A 24,993-nucleotide genomic window follows, 5' to 3' on the forward strand; every position below is an offset into this window, starting at 1 on the left:
TCTACAATTCTTTATGCTCTGGTTGCCTTTGAGTGTCTGTCAAAACACAAGTGACAGTACCTGACTACCTTGTAAGCTTAGTATAAATAGTCCTTGCTTTTCTGATTTGGTTGGTTGTTGTGATTTCCACAGCCCTAAGGTACTAAGATAGGACCTGCCTCAAAATGCTGCTGCCTACAGAGTCAGAATTTCCAGACTCTTATCATGTAATTCAGAATATGCACAATATATAATATGTATTCTTGTGTATTTGCTGCCTACCTGGCATTATTAATCAAGTTCAACAATATGCTTTTTTAAGGTGAAACAAATGGCAAGAGCAGACAAATGACTAAAAGCCTTTAATATAAAAGCAATTTAAAACATCTAATTATTTGATTTATGGCTTCTTGACAATAACTTGCTGACAATGCACTTAATTCTAGATGATTCTTTTTTAAGCATTTCTTTAGACTCAGTAAATTTACCATTAAAGATAAAAATATAAATAGTATGTCTCTCTATAAAAGTGGCTTTTGACCTCCCCTGCTAGAATCTATAACGAATCTGCAAACACTAAGATTTGGACATGACAGTTACACAATTGAATTTACAAAAATTACTGTAAGTGGCTGAGACCTTTAATGCTGAGGATTAAAAGGGCCCAGGAATCCAAGTTAATGCCACATAATATAGGAATATTACACTAGGATGCATTTGATAATTAGATTTATTTATTTTTTTAAATAGTAAGTACAACGTTAAATCAGCAGAATTTCACAGTAGGCTTCTCAAGTATTTGATTTTTGGCTTATGGTAATTAAGTGTAAACCATTGCTTTAAGTGTTGTTTTCAACAATATGCAAAAATCACACTTGATTTAAGAACATTCATTTAATAATTTAAATTCTTCAGAAAAACATCAAAAATGAATTATCACTATATTGTAAACATGATCAATATAAACCTTAAGCTATGAAAAAAAGATCACAATCCCAAAAAGCAGCACAAATCACACCTCCTTCAGAGGGAAATGCATACCAAAATTATCAAAAAGAGAATAACAGAATTGACCTGTCAATTACAACAAGAGAAAGAGGAAACTGTTTTTAACAAGGATGATCCCTGTAAGGTTACAGCTGTGAAAGGTAATGAGGTGCCTTAAAATTTTCACTTGAAAATCCTGCAAAGGCTCTTTAATTGTCCATCTGATTACGCAGAGTTGACCTTCTCAGGAAGCAACTTCTACTAGTAGTCCTGGAATGCTAGTTATGACCTGCGTTTGGAGGGTGCTGTATTAAAAGTGCACAAGAAAAATGTTATTAGACCCACAGGCAGAGACTTCACTTCTTCTAAGGACTCTTTTCTGAATACTACCATTTTTTTTTTAATTTTTTAATGTTTATTTTATTTTTGAGAGAGAGAAAGACAGAGCACTAGTGGGGAAGAGACCGAGAGATAGGGAGACACAGAATCCAAAGCAGGCTCCAGGCTCTGAGCTGTCAGTACAGAATCCGATGCGGGACTGGAACCTGTGAACCGTGAGATCATGACCTGAGCCAAAGTCGGTCACCTAACCAACTGAGCCACCCAGGCGCCCTGAATACTACCATTTTTAAAATCTGCCCTTCTACTGAGTTCCCTGTCTATTGTAGGAAGAGAAGAAACCTTTAGAGTTTACAGTGAGGCCACTCTAGAAAACAGTGACCACCCCCTCCAAGATGAGGCACACAAACACCCCAAAATAATTAAACTTACTGCTGCCTTCAAAGCTTGATCTAGATCTTCAAGTATGTCTTTTTTATCCTCTAAGCCCACAGAGAGGCGAATCAGTGTGTCACTAATTCCAAGGGCATCTCTGTCGCTCTTAGGCACTGATGCATGGGTCATGATTGCCCTAAAAGAAAGAATAAGCAAATTTTAGATCACTATATTGTATCTTATTAACAAATTACAATTATCTTCCACTTTTTTCTACTCTAGATGCCAAATTCTTCATATGTCTATAATTTTTCACAGGCAAAAAAAAAATTTGTGAAAATTATCTTTTCTAGTCATTAAGTGAAAACGAAGATCTTTTATTGTTTTTACACCATCAGTGTTCTCAATCCAGACACTGAAGGTGCCAATCAAGCACTCCCATGCAGGAGGGAAAAACAGCCTCCAGTGTATGCGTTTTAACACCTGCCTGAATGAGGCTTTGACCAAGTCATAAATCCCATGACCAAGCAGCTAGACTTATGGAGGGTCCACTGGACTGAGAGCCAGCCAGAATTAATTCCCTCTGAACCAATGGATTAATCCAGAATGGCACCTTATGAGGCTGATCAGGGAAAGTCAACCCAGGAACACCAGCAGTGGCCAGCAGTGAGCATTAGGAATTCCAGCACATATCCTATGAATGTAGAGGCTTGAAAGGATTTTCAAAACTACCTAGCAACCCATCATCATCAACATGTGTAAAGGTAAAGCACCTACCTAAAGGTCAGGCACTATAATAAGAATTGGGAAACCAAAAAAAGGAGATATTTTCTCCACTCTAGATAACAAAGCAGAAGCTAAAGATGATGACAATTCATGGAACAGAACAGTCTGCAGCAAATGCCAAACAAGTATGGACAGTAAGGATTGCCAGAATTTAGAGGAGGGAGAAACCTGTGGGCGGAGGCATCATGGAGGAGAGAGGCTTGTAGCCTTGCTGAGCCCTAGATACATACGCTGTCACCAATACTCATCCTTTCCCTGCAAAAAAATGCTTCTACCCGCAAAATCAATGCCTTAGTTGCTTTGTCCTGTCTCACTTCAGATCCATGGATAGAAAATCTCAGACGTGGTCAACGTAAATGAGTATCTTCTTTTATCACTCTACTGAAGGTCTACATGCAAACACCCTTCTTAAAATGTTGACTTTTCAGGCTTTTAATTCCTTAAAAGAGAGTATACACATAAAAATAAGAACTTAGGCCTCTGAGACCAACAGACCTATGCATGAATCAGTCCCTCCACACACTGGCTGAGTGGGCTTGTAAAAGTTACTTGTCCTCAGCATCGATGTCCTTATCTAAAATAGTAATAGCTATCACTTATTATATGCTTACCATAAGGCAGGTACTCTATGAGGTCATTTGTGTGCATTAACTCATTTTTAAAAAATGAATACACATTGGATATAACACCAATTTCAAAGTTTGGCACAGTCATTAATAGAAGAAACACATATAAAGCATTTACAAGTGTAAATGTACAAGTATGGAGTGTATTAGATGCCTAATAAAAAACAGTAATTCCTGGTAATAGGTGACATTTATGGAGCACCTGCTATGAATCAAGGCATTGGGTTTGGGATATTTTTTTCCCCATATTTCCATAACAACCCTAAGAGCTGAGTACAGTGCTATCTACATTTCACGACTCAGGACAGGAGAGATTAAGAGAGCATCGGTAACTTTTCTGAGGCCATGGAGTGAATATGTGTTGACAGGCTGGCAGACCAAGGCTGTGCACATTGGCTTCGCTTCCTCCCTCCCTTTTTGCAATGCTGTAGTCATTGCAGTGATTGGGAGTCACAGAAGGAGGGGGATAGAACAGACAAGCCCTGACCTAAATTCACTTGTCCACTGGCAGGCATTGAGGTTATGGCGTAGCTGGAATATCTGAGGGCCAAGCAACTTTAAACCAAATCCCCCAAAAAATCAAGAGGGCTCTATTTTTAAGAGAGACCTAAAGTAATACACATTTCTTTACTATGAAAAATAACCCAATTTCATATGCGGAGTGTGCCCTCTTGTGCATCCAGACTTACTAGCAGGCATCTTCTTGAAGACTCACAAAAACCTATTTTTGTTATCTTAATTATTTGAACAATTATTTGGGCATCATAGATTTTTTTTTTAACTTTCTGTGAAACTGCCTGACTCTTCCCAGAAACTGTAAACTACTTACTGTGAGAGGGCAGGGCAGCAAATGTGCCTAAATTTTGGCAATCCCTGACACTCCTCAACACAGTGCTTCCAGAACATTGTTATTCCAGAAATGTTTATGAAAATTGAAACACAGAAACATACCAGGGACATTTTAGTACACTTGATAACTATTAGGTAATGATGGTGAATTACCAGCAATAATTACAATCTGTGGGCAGAGTGACACATAATAAACTCAGGACACAGCTCAGGAAGGCTAGGAGGGACAGGTAATCAATAAATGGCAATTATTATTTTAATTATCAATCACATTTTATGGATGAAAAACACTGAAAGCTTAGAGGTGAAGTAATTGGTGGGGCAAGTCTCAAACCCAGATCCAGGCTGCTTTTACCTCCTCTCACTGTTTCCATGGGAAGTTTCAAGAGTGAAGTTGCTAACATTTTCCCATGTTAGGAGTAATCAGCAAAACTTGCTGAATCTTTGTTTCCTTGTCTATAAAATAAGTTGTTGGACTGATGGATCTCAGGCTGCACATTCTAACATCCTCTAGTGCTTTGATAAAATTAAGATGAATTGACTGGAACAAGAACACCAAGTTAAATTTGGGGTCTGTCTTGCAAATAATAGGAAGTCATTCAGGGTTTATCCAGAGGAACAGAAAATAATAGTATCTAGTAGGGCCCTCCTCTGACCATCGAGGGCATGGAGGTACTTTATCAGAGACACAGTCCCCATTTCAACATTTCAAGGAGATTTGAAATCTGCCCTTTTTTTTTTAAATATATTCTTTTTTTTAAAGTTTATTTATTTTGAGAGAGAGAGAGGGAGAGAGTGAGGGGCAGAAGGAGAGGGAGAGAGAATCCCAAGCGGGTTCTGTACTGTCAGTGCAGAGTCTGACATGGGGCTCTATCCCATGAACCATGAGATCATGATCCCAGCTGAAAACAAGAGTCAGATGCTTAACTGACTGAGCCACCCAGGCGCCCCTGAAATCAGCCCTTCCAATACAAAGTCTCCAACCTCCCTTCTAGAGTGGAGTGGGATAGAACAGTCAGAGCTCAGAGGTCCTAAGATACAAGTCCCCTGGAATCGCCTTCAGGCTGAAGGGGGAAGGAAGCAACATTGGGCGTGGGCAGGGATACATATAGCTCACTGAGATTTTACCAGGGTCTCCATTCTATTGGGTTAAGAGTCCATTCTGATTAGATACCAAGATACTGTTCTTATTGTTCAGTATCTTTTTAAAAAAATTTTTTTTTTACTGTTTATTTATTTTTGAGAAAGAGCACGCACACAAGCAGCAGAGAGGAAGAGAAGGAGACACAGAATCCAAAGCAAGCTGCAGGATCTGAGCTGTCAGCACAGAGACCGACATGGGGCTCGAACCCACGAACTGTGACATCATGACCTGAGCTGAAGTCGGATGCTTAATTAACTGAGCCACCCAGGCACCCCTTATTGTTCAATATGTTGAATTATTCCTGATTTTACCACACTCTTTTTCTAAACAATTGTTAAAGCTGACATCAAAGTTAAAACACGGAGAAAACAGAAATATACTCACGGAAGCTCAGCAAGACTTTCGTATCCTCCCAAGCTCTCAGCCAGAGTAAATAACTATGGCAAAGAAAACATTCATTTAGATCTTTCACTAAAATAAAAATACAAAACTAAATGTTTTTAATAGACTGGCCCTGGACAGACGGTGAAAAATGGGGATTATGAAGAAAACACCAGTCGGGCAAGAAACCCAGAGAAAAAAATGAAAATAAAATCCATAACACTGATTTCACCCATTAGACATATTATGTGCAAACTTACAAAACATTAGAAGTTGAGGAAAGTGAATCTCCCATCCCTTCCTAATTTGGTCCTATACTTAAGTAATAATTAACATGAGCCCTAAAACCTCAGAATTCTTGCATTTAAGACCTAGTTCTGTGGTTACTCTTAAATAAAACCTCTATATGTCTACCAAGTTACATACGTTTACTTGTTAGTATATATCACTTACTAAATTAATACATCCATTTAACTGCCTCCTGGAGTAGAAGGGAAAAAAACCTGTTTTTGTATTTAGTGTTATAGTGTCATAGAATTTTACAAATATTTTAAAATTACTCTCATAACCGTATTTAATTAAATATATGCTATCTTTCTGCTTTTAGTACAACTGTTAGTTACCAGTTGGCTTTGACTAATCTGGCAGCAGCCTATTCATTGACTTGCAGTATTTAAAACTCAGAGTCTGCTGCATGAGCTCTGTAAGCCCAGTGTATGTAGTTACATACACCTCTCTCCCAGGGCCCCTGAGAGCCCCCTGCTACCATGAAAATTAGACAAAGGCCTCCCTTCCTTCACCACAGGCAGATGCAGCCAGGAGGCACAGGGTTTAGAAAGCCCTTCGTAGGCTGGATTTCAGAATAGCCTTTGTGCAGTGCCCTGACCACACATTAATTTGAAGTTTCATGTACTATTTCACTTGAAAGTGAATTTTTAAAAGTGAATTTTTAAAATAAATTTGAAAAACCAATGCATCAGAACATTCTGTCTCTCTCGAGTTCATGGCTATGACTCGAGAGTTAAGTAAATAAACATATTCAGATGTCTGCTACTGAGCCAAAGACATTTTCCAACCCAATGCATTTCATGATAAGGTTTGTGGGTGTGACTTGCAGGTACAAAAACATTAAAGAGTTGGGTGGAAATGACAGATAATGAACTGCTGTAATTTATCTCTATTATTTATTTACTTTTAAATGTTTATTTATTTTGAGAGAATGAGAGAGCATGCATGTGCAAGCAGGGGAGGAGTAGAGAGAGAGAGAGAGAGAGAGAAAGGGAGAGAGAGAGAGAGAGAGAGAGAATCCCAAGAAGGCTCCACACCGCCAGTGCAAAGCCCAATGCGGGGCTCGATACCACTAACCATAAGATCATGACCTGAGCCAAAATCAAGAGTCGGACACTCAACCAACTGAGCCACCCAGGAGCCCCTACCTCTATGATTTAAATACCTCTTTTGAAAGTTTACCTTTAGGTTCTTGAGAAAAGTCTCAGCATGTTGAAGAGTGCCCTTAATATAAAAGGTGATCATCCCTGGACAGCCTGTGCACTGACGCTTTGCCAGCTCATGCTGGGGATGAGAGGGCAGTCCTATAATCATGAGGCATAATAAGTCTTATTTATAGTCAAACATGTAATTTCAGAACAAAAAAAAAAAATCACTGTTGGCCAAAGCGAACTGCAAATAAGCCTAATAATGAGCTTTATGCCATGGTCACATCTGACGACTTGTTCTGGCCCCTGTCTCTATGTCTCTGGCTTCATTTTGACCTATCTTTTCTACCCTCTCCATGCTGGAGCTACATTGGCCTTCTTTACACTGATTACCCCAGCCACTCTGTTACTTATATCATTCTTTAATTTCTTGCTTAACATCTGTCTTATCCACCAGACTAGCTCCGTGTGGAGAAATCCATTTCTTTTGTTAATAATTGGATCCCAGTTCCTAGTACAAAGTTTGGTCCGTAGTTGACAATTGATAAGCATTCACTGAATGAATCTGAATGCCTGTTCATGTCCTTCTAACAAGTGCTACCCATTCTTCAAGACACAGCCCAAAACTTTTCTCCCTGCTTCCATTTAAAATATACACCAGTCAACAGCTCTTTACCTAGGGTACATATGTAGTTCTGTCTTGGCTTACCTAAGCTCCTTGAGGGCAGGGATCAGGCTTAATTCTCCTGTCCACCCAGACTATATGGCAAATACCTCAAAGGGTTTAAAATAACTATTTACTTAAGACCACCACAATTTAAATAAAATAAATTCAAAGAGTAATACGGAAGTCTGCTAACTCCACATGAGCATTCTAGATGTTGCCCAGAGGTAAAAAATTCAAAAAGCAAGAGAGCTTCGGGGGAACTTTGGTACGTAAATATCAAGTCTGAATTTGACGAATATCAAGTCCCAACCTAAATCAGATAAAAGTTAGAGCTAATGCAAAATAGTTGACTGACAAGACTATAAGCAAATCAACTGAAAAGTAAAATGGTGTAATCTTGGAATAAACACAAACTTCCAAGCTAAAGGCCATCACAGGAACATCTAACACATAAAATCAATTTCCTAACATCCAAGCAGCCACTAGACTATATGCAACACAAGGCCACAGATCAGGTCTATCTTCTTCGCCACCAGACCCACCACAGAGCCTGCCCATGAAACCCTAGGAGTCTCATTAACGTACCAGGATAAATAACCTTTTCTACCCTAGGATTAGATTCCAGAAACCGAGCAACTGCCATCCCATTTTCGAAATGCTTCTCCATTCGGACCTGTAGAGTCTTCAGACCTCGATTGCAGAGGTAACAGTCAACAGGAGATGGAACTGCTCCAAGAGCTGGAAAATGAACATATTCTGGGTTAGTCTGAAAGGTGGGAGAGACCCAGAAGATTCTCTCACTCTTTTTCATCATTGTGACTCTGAGAAGCCAGCTACAAAGGCCAATGTTTGACTTCTCGGGGGGGGGGGGGGGAATTAATATATCCAATCAGAAGCAGGAGAATGAAGTATAAATTATGCTTAAAGAGGAGCACCAGGGTGGCTCTGTTGGTTAAGTGTCCAACTTCGGCTCAGATCACGATCTCACCATTTGTGAGCTCAAGCCCCGTGTCAGGCTCTGTGCTGACAGCTCTGAGCCTGGAGCCTGCTTTGGATTCTATGTCTCCCTGTCTCTCTGCCCCTCCCCTGCTCATGCTCTTTCTTGCAAAAAAAAAATAAACATTAAAAAAAAACTATGCTCAAAGAAATGGGCTTTTTAATTTTTTTTTTAACATTTATTCATTTCTAAGAGTTGGAGAGAGACAGAGCTTGAGTGGGGGAGAGGCAGAGAGAAAGGGAGACACAGAATCTGAAGCAGGCTCCAGGCTCTGAGCTATGAGCACAGAGCCCGACATGGAACTTGAACCCACAGACCGTGAGATCATGACCTGAGCTGAAGTTGGATGTTTAGCTGACTGAGCCACCCAGGTGGCCCAGAAACAGGCTTTAAAATGAGAGGGGAAATGAATATCCTGCAAACTACACATGAATACAATATGAACTTTTCAAATATGAAGTAAATAATCCTATGGTTTTGATTAAATGACATAGTGCACATAGTTTAACCTCACATTTCTTTGAAAAAGTAGAGAAAAATAGCAGTTCAGCTCCTATTGTTACTGAATGTTCTTCTAGCATTCTATTTAGCTTTTGTCTAAAGCAGCCTAGGAGTTAATATGCCTCCAGGGTACATACCTCGCCTCTACTTTATATAAATGAAAGGAATTTATCAAGCAATAAGTTTTGCTTTTCCTCCTTGGTGCTTCCTTGTTTTACTTTAATCCTTACTTCCTAGGGAGGCATTTTTATTCCTAATTATGTTTCTCTCTTATCTGTCAAATTGCAATGGTTAACGAAGTGTCTTCAAATAAACCCTTACCTATACTTGAGATAACTAAACTATCTAAACAGGACATGTGTTTAGGCATCCGTTGAAAAATATAAATTCACATATTAAGTGCTATTTAAAAGTAACCACCATTCTAGATATAAAAGGTATAGTATAAGAAAGCCATTATTCCAAAGGTTTTATTTAAAAACAAATCTAGTAAGTTTGAAAATGAAAAATTCATGTGGGCTTTACCCAATTACAGTCAAAATTAACATGGATTTGAAAAATAACAAAATTGATCCCTTGAGTCATGTTATAAAGCCCTGCTATGATCTCTCTAACTATATTTTTATATCCCAATTTTTCTACTTTCCTTTAAAACTCAGAATCTTTCTCCCCCACATCTCATTTCTTCCTAATTTAGTAGAAAGCTATCACTTCTCAACATTTAGTGGGAATACAAATTATCAAATGTAGTCCCTCTGAGGGGTTAAGGGGAATTCTGGACTCTTCAGTACTTACAATTTTGTAAGAAGCGGAGCCTATCGTGGAGGCTCTCAGAATTAAGAGACACTAAGCCCATTACAACATCACTGTGGCCTAAGACAAAACAAAAACCTTTAAGTTAAAAACAATGCACGTCTATTCTTCATTCTGGAATTTCTAAAATATGACTTTCACTTGAAAAAACTCTTTTGGAAAATGATAGAATAAGTTTAAATAAACTGTGTTCAATTTGATAGTACCAAAAGCTATACCTATAATAATAAAATAAAAATCATATAAAAATTAAATGTTTCTTTTTAAGCTGTCAGTAGGATAAAAATGTAACTTTTTTTAGTAAATTTCAATCCTCTGTTCATAAGTCATGAGCATAGTTTTGTCTGCTATAAAATGGAATCTCATATTTAACCAAAGTATAAATTTTTTACTTTCTACATGAGTCACAGAGAAAACCAGAATAATAAAAGAAAAAAATATCAAAATATCAAACCCTATGGTATTATCATGTATCCATGGAAAGGAACACTCAAAGTGTAGACTATGTCTTACCATTCATGTATTTTGTTGCTGAATACATACAAATATCAGCTCCCAGAGCCAAAGGCCGCTGAAAGGAACAAAAGATTTTCATTTTCAATGGTAAAGCACTTGAAAATATGCTTCATTACATGCTTATTTGCTATTGTAAATTTCATTCCTAGTCTAACTTTTCAAAAACACATGCGTCTTAAAATTTTCCAGGATCTCTGATGCTATCTTTTCCCTTTCTCCCTCCCACCAAATAAAAATACAAAGTATTGGACCCAGTATTCAATCCAAAAAGGACAAATTTTCTGGAAATAGCAGATAAACTCAGGTCAACTGGTCTCCTGAACTTGTTTCTTTAGAGCAGTTGCTAGCTGGCCCTAAGTGTATTACTAAATTTATAATGCAGAGATGCTGGCATTTTATGACTCAGTAAACACAAAAGTAGTTGACATAAACATTCAGCAACTGTTTCATCAAGTGAGTATAAAACTAATATGCTTAGATCTTTGATCATTAAAACCTTATAATGTATGCTGTAATTATTCACTTGATGTGCCATGATCTTGACTCTTAATTACTCTTTTATTGTACCAGTTGTGCCAAGTGTAAAGTCACTTAGTAAGAAAGTTGTTTGGATTGTTTTCCCTCACCCAACTTTCCTGCAAATCAATCCTTTAGTCTTAAAATGTCTTTGTTTATAGTGAGAGTTAAAGTTATAATCAACTTGTTCACTAAACAATATATTATCAGCATCTTTCCATTTATACATTCTCTTTTTTTTTTAAAGTAAGCTCTATGCCCACTGTGGGGCTTGAGCTCACAACCCTGACATCAAGAGTCACATGCTCTACTGACTCAGCCAGCCAGAAGCCTATTCACATTTACATTTTCTGTAAAAGAAAGTGTGGGCGTGTGTATGTGTGTGTGTGTGTGTATTAATTAACCTCACCAGTTGTTTAGTCTTTGGAAGGTGTTACTATAAGGGGGCTATAGGGCTTGTTCATTTGAGGTATTTCAAAAACAAGATATTTTAAATCTGGTATTACTCAAAGCACTCTCTACATAGGTGTTTGCTCATCTTCAAAGTGATGGAGTCAAACCAGATGATGGTCTCTTCCAATGCTAACATTCTGTAAACTCTGGCCAAAAGAAAAGGAAAAATGAAGACCAATAACTAACACCTGTTGAGCTTAATATGTGCTAAGAACCATGTTAAATACTTTACCTATCCCAGGGAAGCACAGTACAAAATATTTTACCTGGCTCAATAAAATCAGTACCTTAAGATTCTAATTGTACAGATGAGGAAAAAGGACTAAGAAAAACAAAATAGATCACTCAGATTAAAAAGCTGGGAGAGCTGGCACTCACACCCCGACTACATGAATCTAGAGGTTCTATCCTGAAACACTGAAACTTTATGCTGGTATGTCCATTTTGCCTTTTGTGACATTTATAGAAGATCCAGAAGACAAAAAGTAGGGAAGAAGGAGAATGTATCCAGTTTTCAGGAGAGTAAAATAATGAGAGGACCTCTTCAGAAGATTTGATTTATGGAATTAAGACATGCAGTTCTTTATGGACAACATGATTCTGATTAACTCAACTGGAATGAATCCAGGTTGAAATGGAGCAAACTGCAGTCCCTGGCATGAGGAAATGTGATGTGGGCTTCAGAAAGGTAGAAAGACTGGACCTATTTTAGTGACAGTAATAGCGAAAAAAAGGGCCAGGCGTGATGAGTAATCTAGGCAGGCCCAGGCTAAAACAATTCATGTAGTCTCCATGGGAATATACAGGACTTAATGTGACTCAGCTAGAGCAATGCTATGCTGTGTTAACTGGCCTAGTGTAAGTAGTGTATGGGGTAAGAAGTTGGGATAAAGAATCCAAGAGTGAAAATCCCCTGGGACAGAGAACTCCAGGAGCTTTTCACTTGGAAACAGACTGTTTTACCTGATACAAGAAGAAGCTAAAGATATATCGTGAGCCAAATGTAGGTGGCCCATGAAGCTATCCAATCAATGTAGCCAGGAAACATGTTTGAGGAAAAGAAAAGAAAATATGGTAGTGCCTTCTCACTAAAACAGAAGGTGAAGAACAGGTTTATATAAACTCCCAGGAAATCGGCCAGTCACATGAAGGCAGCAGCCTGCGCCAACTTCAGGGACCCAGAAAAAAAGGGGGCAAGTATAAACAATTGGCTATAAACATCTGCCTAATTTAAGAGTAGCAGAAAATGAGCTGGGCTTTCAGAAACTCTGCAGGAAATGCTTTAAGAATGAGCATAAGGTACAAGCAGGAAGGAAAGAGCAAGGAGAAGGTAAGCTCCTAATAAGGAAAGGAAACAGATTGGGCTACTCCAAGGAAAGAGAGAGAACATGTGGGAAAAGGGCAGACAACTAGTCAATTGTAAGGAGATCCCCAGATGATCTACCAAAAGGAGCAAAACAGAAAGAAGAATATGGAAAAAAAGTAGGAAGAAAAAGAAAAGGAATGGAGGGTGAATGGGAGGGCTTGAGGGGGGTGGGGTAGGAGAAGAGATAGCTTAAAAGGAGCACTGCTGGGATGCCTGGCTGGCTCAGTCAGTTAAGTGTCTAACTCTTGATTTTGGCTCAGGTCATGATCTCATAGTTCATGAGATTAAACCCTAAGTCAGGCTCAGTGCTGGGTGTAGGGCCTCCTTGGGGTTCTCTCTCTCCCTCTCTCTCTGCCCCTCACTTGCTCATGTGTGTACGTACACATACTCTCCCTCTCTCCAAAAAAAAAAAAATTTAATTTAAAAAAATAAAGAAATTCATAATATAAATAAGGTAAAGCTATAAAGAGCTGGACACTGAGGCACTGAAAGAAGAGAAACTAGAAAGGAGGAAAGTGGAGAAATAATATGTGTGACATACACTGAGATGTCATGGAGTATAGCCTGTGTTTTCCATTTATTTGGAAGGTTAGCCAGGTTATATAATGCATTTTATATATATAATGTAGTACATTTAAATATACATTAAATTATATAGCTTAAGATTTAATTATATATTTTAAAAATATATTAAAAAATAAACACATAATACATACATTAAATATATAACATATCTGTTTTTCAGTCACACCATGTATATAAAAAATAATATAACTGACTTGTAACCAGCACATAAACATTGAAGTCCCTACTATTTATAAAGCACTGACAGATAAAATCACATAAGGTCAGCTCTTCAGAGAGTTTACACATCCTAAGAGAACTTAAAAGCTTTAATTAAGACATTTAAAACACACAAACTCCCATACCACATATTAACCTCGGTTTCAAAAGATATTAACTAATGGCAGAAGGGTCCAATTAAAAAAAATTTTTTTTAATCTTCATTTTTGAGAGCGAGAGACAGAGTGTGGGCAGGGGAGGAGCAGAGAGAGGGAGACACAGAATCCGAAGCAGGCTCCAGGCTCTGAGCTGTCAGCACAGACCCCGACACGGGGCTCAAACTCACGAACCATGAGATCATGACCTGGGACGAAGTCGGATGCTCAACCGACTGAGCCACCCAGGCGCCCCTAGAAGGGTCCAATTTTAATTTTTTGTGTAATCAAGAACTATGATTATATTCCATGAGTTTAATAATGATTTTAATGTAAGCAAGTCTTTCCTTTCCTAGTTACAGGTATCTGTGTGGTCTACTAATAATGCCAAAAAATTGATTTTCATTTACCTGGAAATACGCCGACATGAAAGTGTTATCCACGACCAAAATTATGTCGCTGTGTTTATGGACGGTATGTGCACAGGCTTCAATGTCAATCATCTTCAAGTTAGGGTTTGTGGGGGTTTCAATCCAAACAAGCTAAAACAATTCAATAAATGACAATAGTTTATAACAATCCACTGCACAAACATACATCTCATATATTGTAACCATCTGGCAGACTACAGTGGAAGAGTGTAGGTGATGAAGTTGCAAGGTTTGAATCTGAATCCTAGGCCACATTAATTTCTGAAAAGTCATAGCTAAGTAACTTACCCTCCATATTCCTCAAATTTTACATCTGTACAATGGGGTTGATAATATTTATCTTATGGAGTTGTTATAAAGATCAAATGAGATCATGTTACATAGAAGCAGAAAAGTGCTCAAGTTAATTATTGTAATTACTTTCCATTATAAAGAGGATGAATTTCAAAGACATAGTTCAGTGTCTAGGAATTTTGTTCTCAAAGGTAAATAACACAGAACACTAAGATTATTGCAGCCTAGCATTTTCATTAAGGAGAACTACCCCTAAGCTATCAAACATCTTCTAAATATTAACTTAAAAAGTGCCATATGCATTAGAAACTGTAAAATAAGTATCCAGAACTTGAACAGCATGGGTTTTAAAGTAAAGGAGAGAAGTTACACACAACAGAAAACCTGCTCACAGCTCATTTAAGAGACAGTATCATAGCCCAAAACTTAGGGCAATTCAGGCACTGAATAGTAGATGCTTGATAGTGATTGAAAAGACCAAAGAAAAGAATTCTGTTTATTAAACAAGATGCCATTGCATTAAATGACATTACCTATAGCTTTCTTTTTAAAGGGGTTAATGATTCTTTATTACTATGTAAATGAGCAAGATATCTAGTTCAGTATTCTTCTGACTCAAGAGTTTTACCATGGAAAAGATAAGGGAGTTAATGCATATTCTATAAGAATTGAATTATTTTAAAAATAAAAAAATACTTTGGGTAAGAATTTATTACTCCCATTCACAATAAAAAATTAGTTAAAATAAAAATAAGTAAATAAATACCAAGTTGATTTTACAGGGACTTGAAAAAATCTACTTCATATGACGAGGCAGATATTTCAGGGGGGAAAATGTATTAATTCAAGTCAGTAAAGAGCCACTACATAAAGTTCTGTTGACAAGAATTAACATACTCACAATTTGCTTTCCTCCCTTAGAAAGACTCAGACCAGCTATTTTAATAAGTATCTTTTCTCCTAAGCAAGATAAAAAACAAGTTCCTTTGAAAACAAACCTTAATCACTCAAAGCTCACCCCTGTGTTAATCTTCAAAGTAATAATTTGTGTGAGAAAAGGTTTTCGTTTTTTAGTATTCACCACAACATAATCTTAGATACAATTGAAACCTTTTAATCATTAGCAAAAAGTTGGAAAAGGCTGACTTATAAAAGACACTGGTCCTTCTTTTACCCATGCAGAATTTAAATGAGGCCCCAAGAAAGAATATCACATATGCCATTCACTCAGGCACAAAACACCTTCCGGTGGCATACAAGATTCCCAGGACGGAGGCTGAAGATTGTTTGTGGCCTATTCTCTACTTGTAACTATTATTTTGCTGAAGTATCACTTAGAATTCTTAAAAAGCCAGTATGCTGAGGGTTTGGGTCTGGCAAGCTTCCTTTTCTGCAATCCAATCTCTGTGATGACTGTTACCAGTACCAGCTTGATAATGCAGTACAGAATTGTATGCTTTTGCCAACAAATCTTTTCTACAGTTTTTATGTGTTAGATACAATCCTAAGCATTTCATAAGCCTTACTTCATCTACTTTACACAACCACCTTTCTATAAAGCAGGTGCAATTATCCCCATTTTGGAAATGAAGAAATTGAGACTTTGCTTAAATAATTTGTCCCTGATAATACACCAACTATGATACAGAGTTAGAACTTGAACCCTGCTATGGAATTCATGTTCCTGAACATCACGAGAAGCCAGACCTATCTTAATCTTGTTGATGGTTTCCAATGGCTTCTAATAAAATTTGTCGTACAAATTTAAATTATGTCCTCTAGTAAACAAAATTATAAAAACACAACATCACACAGAAAACAGACAAAACTGAAAACTAAGTTACCTTGGTTTCGGGTGTAATGGCTGCCTCTAGCAACTTGGTTTTGGAACAATCAACAAAAGAAATCTTTAATCCAAATTCAGCTGCCACCTGCCTGAAGTACCTGTTTGTACCTGAGGCAGAAGAGAATCAGACAAAATGGAAAGGACACTGTACTGAGAAATGTTTATTCCTTATAGGTATAAATACTTTAAAAATATAAGGAAGTGTCAATCACCAATAAAAACAAAATCAACAATTCTACTTTGGTCAAATAATTTAGCTATCTTGTATAATAAAGAAGATAAGGCTTGGATTTTAAATTTTTTTTTTTTTAACGTTTATTTATTTTTGAGACAGAGAGAGACAGAGCATGAACAGGGGAGGGGCAGAGAGAGAGAGGGAGACACAGAATCAGAAGCAGGCTCCAGGCTCTGAGCCATCAGCCCAGAGCCCGACGCAGGGCTCGAACTCACAGACCGTGAGATCGTGACCTGAGCTGAAGTCAGACGCTCAACCGACTGAGCCACCCAGGCGCCCCAAGGCTTGGATTTTAAACTAAGAGTTAAAGGGTCAAATTAAACACACTTGATATCTGCACCAAGAACATGAAGTGAAGCAGAAAATATTTCTGAAAACATACAATCTCTGCTCTTTAAACATTAAGTGGCATGCATGCATCAGTATCTTTTTAACAATTTTTTCGTAGTAATCAAATTTAAAATGACTGAACCACTGTCAGTAAAACGTTCAAAATAAATTTTCAGTCTGATTATGCTTTGATAATAGAAAAAAACAGGTTATTATTCTTTGTACTTTCTCAATCTTTTTGTTAAGTGGTTCTAAAAGCTTTAATGATAAATGAGGCAAAAAAATCAAACTACTAGCTTATAGTTTTACAGTGAAAGAGAGAAGTCATTCAACCTAGAATAATTTCTTTCATAAACACTGTTCTGGATTTGATTTTTACATATGCAAATTTAAAGGAAAAATTTCTATTATTGCTAGTCAAGCAAAAAAAAAAAATACTCTATGACCAAAGATATACTGAATTTTGATGTTATAAAGACCAACCCTAAGTAACGTAAGATTGAAAAAGAATGTAAAGAATTGTTAAAAATCAACAGCAATTTTCAAGATTTTATACCTAAGTGTGCCATGAGGTTTTTATAATGCATTATAAAAGCAACTAAGGGTTTGCTATTTTTATAATTTCTATTCAACAAACTATCATAGGGAACAACCATAAATACCAAGCAGTTGGCAAATTTCTAGGAGGGTTAAATGATTACTAAAAGTAAGATTTAACTTTTTGTTAATAGGAGATAGATAAAATAATATTCTAGAAGTTTCATTTTAATTATCTGGAAGCATGTGGAATATATATATATATTTACAACATTTTTGCTATTGTTTTGAACACAAAATCAGTCTTGCTTACAGGGCAACCTGTCTCCTTTACCTTCCCGTCCACCACTTTAAATAACTTGCATTTATTTATTTATTTTTAAGTTACTCGCATTGAAATTGTTTAAAATTTGAAGTTCTTAAATTTGGATCCATGATGGACTTCAAGAGGTAAGACTTCTTGACCCTAAACTTAAAATGATAAACATTGGGTGTAATCTTAAGTACACTTTTTGGGGGGAAAGGGGCCCATAGTTTTCGATAGATTCTTAAAAGGTTAAGTGTGTGGCAGGGTTACAGGGGTGGGTAGAGGTAAACTCTTGAGAGTGACCTGACCTGGGTTATAGCTCATTCTCATTACAGGTAAAAATTCTAAATAACACTAGAATACTCTCTCTTTAAACACTATCTTCTCTGTAGTAGAATATATGTAGAAGGTAAATCAGGTCCAACATCCTCATTCTAGCAGTTTAAATAAAATTATTATTAAGCAATCTCTCTTATAAGCAGTTCCAGAGCATGGATCCTAAATGTTTATACTCTTCCTTTACCAGGTCTGGGCCAGCATGGAGGTGTCCCTCACACCTTTAAAAGATAATAAATAATCAATAAGCCTGGTAACATTGTTCATATAATTCTGGACCTACTTTATTGTCTTTAACATATCAGTTGACACAACATGAATGAGAGAGGTCACCTACCTCCATATACATCATCCATACAAATAATTTGGTCTCCTGCTTTTAAGAGATGGGTAATAGTCACAGTGGCTGCTAAACCTGAAGCAAAGGCCAAACCTAAAATAAAAGCCAAGTTAGAGTAAGCCAAAAAGTTAAACCTAAAAGTTGAAAAACACCTAGAGTATTTACTTGCTTTACTTTATGTACCTCTCTCTGCTGTTAAGGACAACCATTACTACTGAGTCACCAGAAGTCCTCCAGTTAATAAAATTGCCAAATTCCCTTGCTACTTAGGATAAAGTATCTTTTTTTTTTTTAAGTTTATTTATTTCTTTTGAGAGAGACGGAGAGAGAGAGAAAGAGAGACAGAGAGAAGGGCAGAGAGAGAGAATCCCAAGCAGGTTCCACACTGTCAGCATGGAACCAGAGTCCAAGTCAGGGCTCCATCCCACGAACCATGAGATCAGGACCTGAGCCAAAATCAAGCACTGGATGCTTAGCCAATTGAGCCACCGAGGTGCCCCAAAGATAAAATATCTTTAACATCAAAATGTATAATTCTGCTTTCATTATAAAATTTAAACATTTCAAAGAAATAATTCTTTACAAAATTCTGAGATTAAAGGCCAATTGCCAATTAAGTTACAGTTTAAAAATAACTCTAAAAAAATTTCAAGCCTGAAGAACAGAGCTAAGATAGGATCACTCATTAACTATATGGATATCTCAAAATCAGACTTGGAGATGTATCTGGTAAATTCTAAAAATATGAGTTTTTGAAGATTTTTTAATGTGGAATCTCTTTTAAACAAATATGATCCTGAAATCTCATATAGAACAAAAATAATGAAAACAACTTAAAAACAAAACCTGGCATTGTATACATTAAACACTGTAAAAGAAAATATCCTGACAAAATGTCAATACATCACTGTGATGATAAAAATCACTATATGGTAGAAAGGATAATTCAATAACTTGAAAAATGTAATTATTATAAAATCTTCTCAGAAGTGTTTAGGTTGGGATTACAGTTCTCTTCTCAGCAGACCTATGATCCAGCAATGAATTCATATAGAAGGCTAAACTTTAAGCCCAGTTAAAAACAACCATGTTTTCTATATCCCACTTGAAAAACTTGTTGGCAAAACATATATAAATACTCAGCCTTTATACCTCTTACAGGAGGAAATAATGTTCCCCATACAGTACTAAATTATAGTACAAGTTTAGTGTTTAAAAAGAACTCCCCTAATGGTAACTAGTGCAGCCACTCTGGAAAACAGTCTGGAGGTTCCTCAAAAAATCAAAAGTAGAACTACTCTACACCCCAGCAATTGCACTACTAGGTATTTAACCAAAAGATATAGGAGTGTTGTTTCGAAGGGGCACATGCACCTCAATGTTTATAACAGTGTGTCAACAATAGCCAAAGTATGGAAAGAGCCCAAATGTCCATCAACTGATGAATGGATAAAGAAGATGTGGTATATATATATATATATATATATATAGAGAGAGAGAGAGAGAGAGAGAGAGAATAGAATACTACTTGGTGATCAAAAAGAACGAAATCTCGCCATTTGCAACAACGTGGATGGAACTAGAGTATACTATGCTAAGCGAAATAAGTCAGAGAAAAACAAATATCATATGACTTTACTCATATGTGGAATTTAAGATACAAAACAGATGAACATAGGGAAGGGAAGCAAAAATACTATAAAAACAGGGAGGGGGACAAACCATAAGACTTTTAAATACAGAGGACAAAACTAAGGGCTGCTGGAGGGTTTGTGGGTGGGGGAGATGGGCTAAATGAGTAAGGGGCATTAAGGAAGAGACTCGGAATGACCACTGGCTGTTATACACTGGGGATTAATCACTGGAATCTACTCCTGAAATTATTGCACTATACGCTAGCTGACCTGGATGTAAATTTAAAAAATTAATAATAAAAAAAACCTCCCCTCATCCAAAACAAAAGGAAATCCCCCCAAAAAATCCCAACAGCTCTTATTAAGATTTCTAACCCCTACACTCTTGCAATGAGAAAACTCAGAAGACTCTTATTTTCTATTCACTATTCTGCCCTCATTTAGTAACATTTATATAAAAAGTACAAAGATGATTTAATGGTAATCCACTCCTCTCATGAAAAAAAAAAGATTCAAGGAGTTAATCCCTCATCTCTGAGGTCACATTATCAAGGGTACCTGGGTATTGCAAATGTTCCCCAATGTTATTCTCAAGCATTATCAGGTGACTGAACCAGAGTACAAGAAAGTTTATATTCTCAGAGGCAGTGTTATAAAACTCAGTTAATATTTATCTATTTACACTGACAGCTCCAGATGGAGAGTGTATTTACACAAATACTAGATGGCAAATTCTGCCATTTTGCCTCTAATCATATTTATTTTTACCTAATAATTACACGTAGGCATATCACGCCATCTGTGGGAACTTAGACAAAAAAATTCAATGTCTTAGTAAAATAAAAGTTTTTAAGTAGCTAATCCTTACTTCTTTCCAATTTTAAATTCTGTGTCTCTATGATTTTGTCTACACAGAGAAGACTGGGTTCTAGGCTTCACAAACTTTGAAATGGAAATCACTTACTGTACTTGGCCCCATCTAGTGCTGCCACTGCTTTTTCCAAGCAATTCCTGGTGGGGTTTCCAGAACGACTATATTCAAAACCCTGAAGAAAAGAAATGAGAGTTAATCCTAAGAGATTTACGTTTAGTTATCAGTGTCCTAACACAGCCACCTCCACAACTACAGGTTCATCCTACCATAATTGAACTTCTATTATTTAGTAATGACATGTCTTGCCATTAAACAGGAACAATACTGTGGCTGCAGCCAGTGTGATTAGAATTAGGTATCTGCCGCTTATGACCTGTATGCCAAATAGGCAAGTTACTTAACGTTTCCTAGAGTGAGCTCAGTACCTATAAAATGGGAATAAAACACAGAAATAATTCATAAAACTGTTGTGATGATAAAACTATGTAATGTATAATACATTTGCTCCATGGTGACTGGCACATGCTAACTACTAGAAAAGTGGTTGTTTTTATTAGTAGTAGTATTAAGTATTACTATGTTAGACTCACCTTTACCCGTTCACCTGGGGGCATCAGGAAAAGGGAATCACCAGAGCAAACAGACTAAACTTACTTCTACCCTGTATTTCATTTTCTAAGAAATCAGTGGTACAAGTCCTGTTTAGCAACCTACAAGAAACTATCAACAGATCCCACAAATGCTCAAAGTTCAGACCTTGGCTCTCCAGAGCAACTCGAAAATATGGAGAGTAATTCTTGGCAAAGTGGCTACACACAATTTTTTTAATTCGCTCCTTTTACATGCACCGTACTAGCTATGTTTATCTAGTCATTTCATTTAATCCTCGTGCTCTGCTTTTACAAAAGTGAAGCCAAAGACCATGGAGAACATCAGAGCCAGTATTCAAACCCAGGATGTAAACATTGACTAAAAATATAATTTTCTCCCCATGTCTCATATACCACATAACAAAACACATTGTTTCTGATTTGGGAGCCCAGGTATTAATAATATATACATATATATATTTTTTTAAGTTCTGTTGCTTTGTCTGTTTCCTTGTTTTTGACAAACTGAGTTGACCTATTTTATAGGGTTCCAAGATATCCTCCACCCTCCCTCCCATCACCTCCTTGATGTCACCTGCAGCTGCACTCCCCAGACAAAAAAATGTTTGGATTCATGTGGCCACTGCCACAGAAAGGCACCCCATGTTTCCATAATTATTCACTGCAGAGATTTAACTTTTTTTGCGGGGGGGAGGGAAGAAGTATATCTCAGTGGCAAATTCCCACCCTCTCACCCATTCTATGGCTTTCCAAATGGAACAGGAGAAATAGGTGCTTCTCATTCAGCTCCTCAGATTGTCTTTAGCGCTCTCAACTGAGTTTTTAAAGGTATTAACAGGATTTTACCTGGATTTTACCATCCCTGCTGGCTCTCTGAAAATACTTAATTATTAATATCTAGTTAAATGGTTAATTTTCCACCAAGAGCTCAAGATTGGGCAGCCACACATTCACAAAATCCTACATCAGCAACAGACTGCATGCTTGGAAAACACATTGTATAACACGTTTTGATTCCAAAATACAGTAGCTAGAAGTATCCTAAACCAACTGTAGAAATGCTCTTTGAATTTTATCTCACAGGGGCTCAGTAGGTTAAGTGTCCAACTTCGCCCCAGTGGCTCAGTCTCTCAGTGGCTCAGTAGGTTAAGTGTCCAACTTCGCCTCAGATCATGATCTCACGGTTCCTGGGTTTGAGCCCTCCTTTGGGCTCTGTGCTGACAGCTCCGGGCCTGGAGCCTCCTTCTCACACTCTTCACTCTCTCTCAGAAATAAATAAACTTTAAAAAAAAAAGGTTTTTTTGAGAAGAATTCTACCTCACAAAACAAAGAGTTAAGTTTAAAATAATTTTTCTAGATTTATATAACATAACACAATAAAGAGGTTATGAAATATAATCAAGGCTTTGGACCTAACAAGGTTTATTTAATCAATTTCCTTAAAAGCTCAGCAATTTTAAATACTTCAAGATCCCGTCAATGTGTTATCAAAAGGGAGTAACAAAAAGAATCCTCCTTCAGAGCCTTGTAAGTCATTTATCTCTAACTCTGGGTCAGTTCCTTCTGTATAAAACTTGTATAATACCTGTCCTGCCCTCTGACCTGGGGGAGGTGTGAATGTGAACACCGTGAAATACCCACCTACTGAACAATTATAATGTACGATAAAGCTTAACATATGTATCAACAATTCATGTGGTAAATACTATTATTAACCCATTTACTGAGGATCAACCTGAGGCTTGGATAGGTTAAGCAACTTGCTCAAGGTCACCCAGATCAGAAGAAGTGGTGTTAGAATTCAAACCTAGCTCCTCTGACCAGGTGATTTGTGCTCTTAATCACTAAGCCTCACTGCATAAATGATGCAATGGGTTAGATTATTACTAGTATTATTGGAGTAGAGCAGAGTGTAGCCTAATGTCTAAAAGCAGGGTTCTAGAGCAGAGTTGGAATCCTAGCTCCACCACTTACTAGCCATGTGGCCTTAGGCAATAGTTACTTAACACTTTTAAATCTGTTTCTTCCTGAGAAAAATGAATACCTAGTTCACACTAGGGCTGTTGTGAGAATTATCCCAGAGCATACCTGAAATACATATGATATACTATGTGTAAGTCTGTATCTAGCCCATAGCAAGTACTCAATAACTATTAATAACAATACAGCCATTGGGCATGATCTTGATTCTAGGTGAGTTATCAGATCCCGAGTTGTTTTTTGGGTTTTTTTTTTTTTTGGTTGACTCCCTAGTATGTCTTTATAATTTCTGCTGCTGAAAGTGATTCAACAAAGTTATGACCCTCAGTTTTGAACTGCAAATTTCCCAAAATTACATGAATTTCAGTTTAAATCTACATGGCAAGTTGGACATACTGTTCCTTCCAGTCCTGCTTTATCAAAAGAAATGTGATCACTTGACCATCAAATACAAAGATTTAATGCAAGGAAGATTACAGGTGTAGTAAACATCTTTTGGGGATGCAAAGTGGCTACACACAATATTTTTTTTAATTTGTATAAGCCATCTTATAAATTATTTACATGCCTTTTTATGTATAAGCCATCTCTCATTTCCCGCCCAACCCCTGACCCCCATCCACCCACCTCCCCAGCCAGACCCAGCTTACCGAGTGATGGCCGGGAGCCTCTTGCTTGAACGTGGTGGACAGTGAAATGGGGGGCACCACAGCATGGGAGGTCCATTGCTCGGGTTCCTGGCCCACATGGATGGCCTGCGTGGCGAAATGTTGGAAGCGAGGCTGGAAACCGTACGGGGAGGCGTCTTTTTCCTGCATCCTGAGCTGCGCGGGAGGGAAAGAGAAAGAAGGCGAGGAAGATAAAACTAGACAACTGGTACGACGGGCCTGAAAGAGACACAAGACTAGACGAACGAGAGCCAAAGAAACGGCGGGTGAACCACCGCGAGCGCACAAAAACCGGGCTCCCCGATTCAGTGCCTGACACTTTAGTAGCCGGCCGGGAGCTTTGCGTTCACAGCAGGCGGAACTAGAGAGACCCAATGAGCTAAGGCCCCGACGCGACCCCTGTTCCTCATTGGCCGGAAGCGGAGGCGTTGCCTGGAGCGTCGTTGGGACCGCCCTTCCCGGTGCTGAAAGTGGAGTGAAGCGGGAGTCAGTGTGTCCACGTGGTGTTAGTCCCTGCGGGCGAAATTCCTGAGTCCCGCCCTGCGGGAGGCTGCCATACTGGCTCCAGAGACCCACCGAGGCGTCTGTGTGACCTTAGGGCAGAGGTTCGCCGGAGACCGGGAGAAAGGCTGGCTCAGTTTGAAACCGAGTAACCTGTAAACAGGCCACACAAATAGCTTCCCCTTACTGTGTAGCCAGTGTCCCTGACCCCATCCCCAACCCCCTTTGCCCTAGGGCGATGCTGACCTGACGCTAGCAACCAAGTGGAGATTCCAACGAAAACCGCGGCGCAATCTGCCATATCTGCAGCTTGGATTCTCATTAACTTCGGCAGCCTGCCTTTTAAAGTACACTGAACTTTGTAATGACCCAGTACTTGCAATGATGGAAACATGAGTGA

General features: G+C 37.9%; 1 protein-coding gene across 1 annotated transcript; it reads right to left on the reverse strand.

Moving 5' to 3' along the window:
• Positions 1–700: 700 nt before the first annotated feature.
• Positions 701–24,377, reverse strand: CTH (cystathionine gamma-lyase). Its single transcript, XM_047084166.1, has 12 exons — positions 24,075–24,377; positions 20,924–21,005; positions 18,323–18,418; positions 16,239–16,348; positions 14,080–14,211; positions 10,394–10,451; positions 9,863–9,940; positions 8,155–8,307; positions 6,937–7,058; positions 5,470–5,522; positions 1,738–1,876; positions 701–1,271 (listed from the first exon to the last, which is right to left on the reverse strand). The coding sequence occupies exons 1-12, from the start codon at positions 24,240–24,242 to the stop codon at positions 1,245–1,247; spliced, it is 1,218 nt and encodes a 405-aa protein (XP_046940122.1). The 5' UTR covers positions 24,243–24,377; the 3' UTR covers positions 701–1,244.
• Between the last annotated feature and the right edge of the window lie 616 nt (positions 24,378–24,993).

This window comes from Lynx rufus, unplaced genomic scaffold (genome assembly GCF_022079265.1).
Source record: "Lynx rufus isolate CCGP_SWC_20201006 ecotype Redwood Valley unplaced genomic scaffold, mLynRuf1.p SCAF_2, whole genome shotgun sequence".
Taxonomy (NCBI): domain Eukaryota; kingdom Metazoa; phylum Chordata; class Mammalia; order Carnivora; family Felidae; genus Lynx; species Lynx rufus.

Bases quoted from the DNA above. Each gene is read 5' to 3' on its own strand.
- CTH (XM_047084166.1), bottom strand. From the start codon at position 24,242: ATGCAGGAAAAAGACGCCTCCCCGTACGGTTTCCAGCCTCGCTTCCAA. The intron at 7,059-8,154 runs GTACGTTAATGA...TCATGATTATAG, and splicing joins AGAAAAGGTTATTTATCCTG to GACTGCCCTCTCATCCCCAG. The intron at 1,877-5,469 runs GTGAGTATATTT...TCTTTCTTTTAG, and splicing joins GAAAGTCTTGCTGAGCTTCC to GGCAATCATGACCCATGCAT.